Source organism: Etheostoma spectabile, chromosome 24, assembly GCF_008692095.1.
Source record: "Etheostoma spectabile isolate EspeVRDwgs_2016 chromosome 24, UIUC_Espe_1.0, whole genome shotgun sequence".
Taxonomy (NCBI): Eukaryota; Metazoa; Chordata; class Actinopteri; order Perciformes; family Percidae; genus Etheostoma; species Etheostoma spectabile.
In genome coordinates, this window is record NC_045756.1 from 15,735,832 (window position 1) to 15,744,801 (window position 8,970).

Sequence of the window (8,970 nt, forward strand, 5' to 3'; positions counted from 1 at the left end):
AGTACAAATCTCTACTTTCATTAATTTTAGGGCGTCTTATTTAATTTCATAGCATTTGAAAAACATATTGAAGTGGTTTTGAAATAGTATTGAGTAAAAGTTGACATATTCCAGTCTGTGATTATCCATCAACATCCATTCCTTTAATTGTAGTCTAAAAAATTCCTAATTTCTGCTTTTCTAACTCAAATATGAGGTATAATTGCCTATAAACGAGGTTTATTGACCATAAATTCTAAAAATAACTGTAAAACTAAAGTTAATAAGTTAGTGTTATGTAATGTTAAACGTCAAAAAAGTGACAAACATTGAAAAAAGTGTTGAAAAAAAGGGACAAAAATGTAAGAAAAAGTTAAAAACATTGATAAAAAGCAAAAGTGTTGATTTTAAATTTTGACGGGAAGACAACACGAGGCTTAAAAGTTGCTTAAAATGTGCTTGACAATTAGATGGAAACATGACAAGTGATGTTAATTGGACAACGTGTTAAGTATGATTATTACCCCCAAAAACCACTAGCGCGTGGCTAATTTCCCGGTGTTAGCTCCCTTTAGCTTGCGCTCGTAAAGACAAAACCAAAGAAAATGGTTAAAATGATATTCCCTTAGAAAGTTAAGACCTTACACTTTAGTTTTACACAATTAAATTAACTGAAAACATTACAAGATCATTTATATTCGCATTCAAACAGATATTTTGATTTGATTTGAACGTCAAATGTCTGAGAATTGGGGCGATTTCTGGATTTTTTAACCCTCCTGTTGTCCTCTGACCCCTTTTAAAAATATATTTTCTACATCAGAAATATTCTTTTTAATCAAATTACCAAAAAAAAAGGAAGGAATCCATGCAACGCTCTTTGCAAATACAATCACTTCCATTGAAGTTCGGGTGTAAATTGAAAAGGTTTCAAATCCACTCAACATCCGCTCCTCTGATCTTAACTATTAGTCAAAATAATTCATAATTTGTGCTTTATCAGCTCAAATATTAGGCATAATTATATACAAATGAGGGTTATTGACCATGGATTCCAAAAAGTAGTGTAGTAAGTGAAATAAAAAATTACAACTGATAATATGAAAATGTCAAAAAAAGGTTAAAAAAAAATAAAATAAGTGTTAATCTTTTTGACCCGGGAGGACAACACAAGTAGGGTGGCACAGGGGGACAGGGAACGGGGGACGGGGGAATATATTGGATAGGATAGAACACAATGTAATTTTGTTAAAACGCAAAACATCCCATTCGTTATTAATTTAACTTGTTTTAATTTTTAACAAATTGCATGGACACAGTTCTGTTGAGTCCAAATTTAAAGTACTTGTACTTCGAGTATTTTCCATTTCATGCTGCTTCGTACTTCTTCTCCACTACATCTCAGGTGAGGGGAGTTGCTCGTGTCGACGTCAGGCCCTGAGATGATTGGTCCACAGAGCTGTGTGACCCTGCCCCCGCTCCATTTCTACTACGCCTCCACCAATCACAGCAGCTTCAAACTGAGTGGGCGGAGCCAACAAACCACACAATCAATGTCCTTAATGCTTTTATTTCTTGCATCATTTCAATTTACACAAATCATTGGAAATTCCAAGCTTTGATATTTTTGCTCCACAGACAGAGGCACGAATTGATATTTTAAAATGAGTTTAGTTTAGTGAGGAAGCTTGAGGGTTAAAGGTCATATAGAGGAATATTAATAGATCCTTTTTTTAATAGCTTTATTGGGCAAATTTGAGGATTTTGTCGTAAAGTGAGATTTAAGAACTCAAATATTATTATTATTATTCTTAATCAACACTTTTCAATCAAACGTCTCAGAGAGTCTCCTCTCACACTGAGATAAAAAATCTGTTTAATCATCACTGTACTGTAGCCTTCTTTTTCTTTTCACTACCGAACCTTTTCTACTAACAATAAAAGCATTTTCAAAACCACACAAGGTGTCACAGAAGATTATTTCCAAATCCATCAGAATCCTTGAAGACAGCATAAACTGCTGTTCAGTTTTTAAAGAAATCACTCCAATTTAGCGTCAAGAAAATGTCAGTTACAGTTGTGGACGAAGAAGTCGGCAGTGGCGGAGCTAGAAAATCTGCCATTTATATGGATGGAGAATAAAAACGTAGCATGTGGTCCAGGGGTGACTGCAGGCCTCTTCCTCCCTGTCATCTTCATCTGCCTCCTCCTGATCACTCCATCCCTCTCTCCCTTTCTCTCAAGCTGCAGCCTCCACTTCCTTCTTTTTCCACTTTCCTTTTGTGGTTTTCTCCTGCTCTGACCCGCCTGACCTCTCCATTACTGCCTTCTCCGTCTTCACGTCCCTCATTCTCTTCCTCCTTTTGCAAGAAAACTGGCAATATCCCCACTTTTAGCTTTCCTTTTCACTTTAAAATAATCGAATCTATTCAAATGTAATGTGGCCTGCAAGCGTCATGATGTCAAACGCTCTGGTTATCCTTGCAATACATTAACACACACTTGAATTTCCCATTGGGGATCAATAGAGTATCTATCTATCTATATATCTATCTATCTATCAATCCATTACACTGAAGAACCATGGAGCTGTCAGATCCAGTAATCAGATGAGTGGATGGGTTGCAGGTGAACCAGCTTAGCGGCAATCAGGAGAGAGAGAGAATCACCACGGCAACAACACAGGCAACTAAACTTTTACCTGTAACCACGTACTTTAGCCCTTGTGTTTGCTTCCCTTCAAAATTGAAAATCAACGCTTTTTATCGATGTTTTTAACTTACGTTTTTGTGCCTTTTTTCAACACTACGTAACACTAACTTATTAACTTTAGTTTTACAGTTATTTTTGGAATTTGTGTTCAATAAACCTCATTTATAGGAAATTATACCTGACGTTTGAGTTACAAAAGCAGTAATTAGGAATTATTATTTCACCCAATTATTAATTGGGTGAAATAATGCACAACTGACAAGGAAAATATCAACATTCTTTAAAATGTGAACATAGCAGAGCTGCTCTTGGACATAAAAACTTTGTTTAAAAGTGCATCTGAGAAACAGCAGCAAATTCATTAGGACTATTTCAGAAGTAAACGGTTGAGTCACTGTCAAATTCCTAACTTTTCTGCTTAAATGTTCGACGATATCAGCTGCTGTGACATTTCTGAATGCGTGGAAATGTTTCCAAGCCGCCTCTCTAATTAAAGAAAGGTAAATCATTATAGATAACACTCATAGGCTACTAGGGGTGAAAAAAAAAAAGAAAATAATTTTAAACACTATATCAATAAACAGGCGCCAAGTATGGATCTTTTATTATACATGTGTTTGTCCCATTTTGCAGCAATATAATTAAAGTAATATGAACAAACAGAGACATTTTTCTTTTAAGATGAAACAGATGTTGACAAAGTTTCCTTTTGGGGACATCATATAAAATTGGGAAAAATTAGAAGTAATCAACTGCGCAGAATATTGCAATATGTTTAAAATCGCAATAATATCGTATCGAGGCGTCTGGTTGTTCCCACCCCGATAGGCTACATCAACAATACATTATTTAAAAAGTAATCCCTTTACACTGATAAAGGGACGGAGAAAGGACCATGGGGGTCTCTCAATCGGAGACAATGATTCATTTAGGTGGGTGGAAGGTGGAGGATTTTAAGTTTACAGGCAAATTTGGATAAAGGGCCAATCCACGCATTAGTAATAGTGTATTTCTGCGGGTCTTAGGGTATATAAAATATACCTACTGTAGCCTTTATATTTGTGTAGTCCTTTTAATACAACCATTTGACTAACTTAAACTTGACTAAAACATTACAACAACATAGGTCTGGATGAAATTAAATCAAATCAATACATATGCATTAACAGAAGTTAGACAGTTAGCTTTAGCTGCAGTTGCCAAGCTAATGATGGTCCAGGATTGTGGTTCTGAGGTCAAATGATTCAGTCTCTGTTGTGCCGTTTCACAATCTTGGAGGCTGGATGAAGCCAGTAGCTTCAGTTATTGTTGCTTTTATAGTTACGAATAGCTTGGTGATAACGTCTTTTGTTCTTTTGTCTCAGGTTGGCGGGTAGATGTGAATTGGTTAACTCCAAGCAGGCACTCACAACTCCTAGAGAAGGGTTTCTGTGCTTTAGCTGAGAGCTGGACCCCTGCTCAGAGATGCAGTAGATTGGGTGCTCCTTCTGGAGTAAAGCAGCATGGATTGGCTCTTTCATTTCCTAAGAAGTTAAGTTCAAGAGATACCAAAGGACATATTAACTTCAAAATCCAATACCTTTTTAACACCTGTCAAAATCATATTTAAGACATTTTAAAGCAGGGGTGGGCAATTCATTTTCCCAAAGGGCCACATGAGAAACAAGGCCTGTTGTTAAGGGCCAATGTGTTAAACTTAATTCTACTCAATATACATTTTATCTTTTTATAAAAAGCAGTAAATTGTAAGGTCTTTGATAAGCTGCGACTGGTAAGGGGTACAAATGTTATGATTTGGACATGAAAAAAGTGAAGCAGACAGTACAAAATGCAGTTAAGTCAATATTTAATCAACATCCATGAATAGAACGGTGACCAAAATGTTTTTTTGCCATTTTTCAAAGAACAACATTCAATTAACTTTACAAAGTGCAATTATTATTTTGTTTGTAGTCTAACTACAGAATTTGCTTTTGAAGCAGACATGGTAACATTACAGTGGGGTTCAAAGTTTGGGCAGGTAAAAATGTTTATTAATGTGCATAAAGAAGCCAAGAAAAGTAAAGAAAAAAAGAAAAATCTCCAAAAAGGTGTCAAATGACAGATTAGACATCAAATTATAATCCTACAACACACCAATCTATTTGACTTCAGTAAATAAATACTTAGAAGTATGGGTTTGGTTTAAAACTTGGTAATCTGTATCAACCTTTTTGTTCCCATGAGCTGACATTTTTGAGGGACAACAGCTCATTAGCGTCCATGTTAATGTCTTAATGTATGCTCCCAGCATACATTTGCACATAAAACAACAAAAAAACAGTTGCCTTCAAAATAAAAGCCATGCCGTCGTATTCCATTCATGATGTACACTTATTTACGTTTGATTATTAACTTCCCATTGACATCCCGCGGGCCGCTTAGTGCCGCCCAAAGGGCCGGATGTGGCCTGCGGGCCGTAGAATGCCCAGGTCTGTTTTAAAGCCTAAAATTCTAACTTTTGTATTTTAAACTTTTTGAAGGACCTAGAGTACTACATCTTGCACTGTGTTTGGAGACTTAAATTTCAGTGTTTAAACCTGACTGAGGATCTGCTTTCAAAGACTTAACTCTACGTCACACAGCTAAGTGGTTTGTCTTCGGTGTGGGTTCTCATGTGTCTATGTAACGTTCTACTTACTGTAAACGCTTTCTGACAGATAGTACAGCTAAATGGTTTCTCTCCAGTGTGGATTCTCATGTGTGCCTGTAAATGTCCACTCACTGTAAAGGTTTTCTTACAGAATGGGCAGCTAAATGGTTTCTCTCCAGTGTGGGTCCTCATGTGGGCCTTTAAATGTCCTCTCTCTGTAAAAGCTTTTTTACAGACTGAGCAACTAAATGGTTTCTCTCCGGTGTGGATTCTCATGTGTGCATGTAAATTTTCCCTCATTGTAAAAGCTTTCTTACACACTGAGCAGCTAAACGGTCTCTTTCCTGTGTGGATTCTCATGTGTCTTTGTAAATGTGCATGGTCTGTAAAACCTTTCTTACACACTGAGCAGCTAAATGGTTTCTCTCCTGTGTGGATTCTCATGTGTGTCTTTAAATGCCCGCTCTGTATAAAAGCTTTGTTACAGACTGAGCAGCTAAATGGTCTCTCTCCTGTGTGGATTCTCATGTGTGCCTGTAAATTTTCACTCATTGCAAAAGCCTTCTGACAGACAGAGCAACTAAATGGTCTCTTTCCTGTGTGGATTCTCATGTGTCTTTGTAAATGTGCCCGGTCTGTAAAAGCTTTCTTACAGACTGAGCAGCTAAATGGTTTCTCTCTAGTGTGAATTCTCATGTGTGTCTTTAAATTTCCACTCTCTATAAAAACTTTCTTACAGACCAAGCAGCTTAAGGATTTCTCTCCTGTGTGGATTGTCATGTGTGTCTTTAAATCTTGTCTCCATGCAAAAGACGTCCTACAAATTGTGCAGCTAAATGGTTCCTCTTCTTTATGGGATCCTGTATCTCTCTTCAGATATACACTGGTGCCAAAACCTTTCCCACACTTGAAGCAGCTAAATGATTTTTCACCAGTACTGCATCTTGAATCACAGACTGGGACATCATTATTCAGAGAGTTTAAACCTGACTGAGGTTCTCTGGGCTCTTTCCAATCAGCACTGTCATCAGTCTCAGCTTCAGAAGAGTCTCCATTCTTGTCGTCATTATCGGGCTGTGAATGCAAACCGTCAATGGCTGGTTCTGGTCCTCCACAATCCTCTTCATCAGGTACTGTGTCCATCTCTACAGTTAGTCTGTGATTACGCTGTGAGAACTCAGGTTTCTCTTCATCTTCTTCACTCTTCACAGGGACAGCAGTGAATGGGAACTTGGTATCAGTCTCCTCCAGCCCTTGAAGCTGCTCTCGGTCCTGACTGATCCAGAGTTCCTCCTGCTCCTCTTTGATGTGTGGGGGCTCTGGCTCCTCCTGGTCCCGGTTAGAGCTCCACTCATGCTGATGTTCTTCACCAACAATCACTTTCTGGACATCCAAAGGTAAAGCTGAAACACAACCAACCATTAATGTGAATCTTATTAACAATTTGCTAATTTCATTCATTCTTCAGAACACAAATTCAGAATGAAATGAACTACCACGGGTCCCTAAAGTCTATCATACATTACTGAGCACAACTCCCCTCACTGCTAACTTTTTAGCCAAGAGCTAGTAACACTTCCATTCTGAAAAGTCAAGACAACTCGGTTCTCCAACTGGCTGTAAAAGCTGTGACCTTCAGTCAGACAAAATGATGGGAAAAATGACAACTTTAGCTGCACCAAATCAGAGAAGATGTGGCCCTGCTTGGCTTCATATTAGCTATGATGCTATGGCAAACAACTCTTCCTCCATACCTGCCTTGTTCCGTGCCAGATGGTTCTAGCACAGACCCTTCTGAGAAGCAATAATTGAAAACTGGGGGAACAAGCACTTTCGAGAAATACCTGGGAGGTGATTGTCTATCACGTCCAGAAATGTTGGTTTGAATTAACCTTTTTGGGCGTCACGCACACCTAAACCCCGGCTGCAGCAGTAGCTCCTACCCAGACACTGATAAGGAAGTTTAATGAACTCGGTATGGACTTCATTCAGAATGACAGGACCCCAGTATTAGATCACTGTTAGGTTTTAGGTTAGGTATTATGTTAGGTTGAAGGCACAGCAATGCACAGGGCTCATATTTATCTGTAAACCTGTGGTTTTGACAAAAAAAATGAAAGCACAGAATTTATGGCATCCAACACAATCCACAAATAATTATATTATACATATATAAAACTGAATAAATTAACTAAATTTACCTTAATATCAAGCTAAAGCGCACAACAAGCCTTAATACAATATATAAAAAGGCCAAAACATCAATAATCATGGCACAAAAAAATATACTGTATATATATTATTTGTGTATTTTGTATGTGTGCTGTGTGTCTGATCTGTTGCTGGTCCTTTTTCCAATTTGCAATCGATATAGCCTATCTGATCTAATTAATGCAATTGAGCTTGATACCCAACACAAATGTAGCTGGATCTAAAGGTACATTTATGTTTAAGACTTTAGAAAGTTTGTCTCTGACTCCATCCCAAAGGAAAGTAATGGTTGGACAAGACTAAAAAGACATAAATTATGCTTTATGCTAAGTTTTTAATCTTTCCAAATAAATTGGGAGAAAAAAAGTGTTAATTTCTTTCAACCAATAGAGAAAATTTAAGGGCGATGGAGGATATGATTTAAGTAAACCTAGAGAAAACATTAATTTTTAATACTTATACCCTTCCCCACACGGATAAAGATAAGGTTTTCCATCTTCTCAAGTTTATACTTTTTAGTAAACCTGGACCAATGGATTAAAACAATTATTGTTCATATGGGTTCTAATGTTTACGCCTATATTCATTCCTTCAGGTTTCCAGACCAAGGGGGCAGACTGAAGCAATGAAGTGAGATTGCTTCACTTCAGTTTATTTTATATCCTGAGAATGAGCTAAACAAATGTATTATCTCCATCACCTTACGGTTTAGAAGTGGGTCAGTTAAAATTAAAAGAATATCATCAGCATATAACTACATTTTAAACTGATGACTGCCCATTGAGATGCTACTTATTTCTACTATTTCACGAATGGCACAGGCTGAAGGCTAAAAAAAAAAATATCAACAGCCATTTTGGGCACCCCTGTCATGTTCCACAATGCAGATGGAAAAGGTCATAAATAGTATTCTGACTGAGGAAGCTGGTTCACAGTAAAGTGTTCTGAACCATCTCATTCAGCTGGGACAAAATCCGTATTTGGATAAAATATTAAATAAATATGGCCATTCAATCCTGTCAAAGCTTTCTCAGCATCAAATGATACTGCTATAGCTGGGTGCCTGAGAGAGCGTTATCTGAAACAGCCTTCTCGTGTTGTTGGATGGTTGACACCCAGCTGTAAATCCCAACTGGTCCAGACTAACAAGAGATGGAATAACTTCCTCCAAGCGAAGGGCAAAGACCTTTGCAAAGACTTTGTAGCCGTTTAACAAACTTAAAAGGCAAAAAAAATGCCCATTAACTGGCAGTCTTTACCTAGTTGTGGGAGAAGACATTATGGCGGTACGCGCTGACAATGGCATTGACTGATTTTCTATCATGTCATTGATCAACTTAAACAATGGAGACAATACAGTCTTACCCACGTAAAAATCTTTGAATTCATGGTTAATAGGCTCCGATCATTAATAATATACCTTCCGAATCTCTGAC

The 8,970-nt window shown here is 37.5% G+C and overlaps 2 protein-coding genes across 2 annotated transcripts in view; one reads left to right on the plus strand and one right to left on the minus strand.

The window, feature by feature from the left end:
* Positions 1–3,829, plus strand: part of LOC116673676 (coagulation factor XIII A chain-like) — a gene marked incomplete in the record, with an annotated part of 36,089 nt that extends 32,260 nt beyond the window's left edge. The window contains 2 exon segments of the mRNA XM_032505892.1: positions 1,385–1,872; positions 3,818–3,829. Of these exon segments, the coding sequence (XP_032361783.1) occupies positions 1,385–1,420 (36 nt within the window).
* Positions 3,830–3,989: 160 nt separating this feature from the next.
* The window catches only part of LOC116673677 (zinc finger protein 454), a 13,782-nt gene continuing 8,801 nt past the window's right edge, over positions 3,990–8,970 (minus strand). The window contains exons 2-3 of the mRNA XM_032505893.1: positions 5,897–6,726; positions 3,990–4,214 (exon numbers count right to left, since the gene is read on the minus strand). Of these exons, the coding sequence (XP_032361784.1) occupies positions 3,990–4,214; positions 5,897–6,726 (1,055 nt within the window). The remainder of the gene's footprint in view (positions 4,215–5,896; positions 6,727–8,970) is intronic.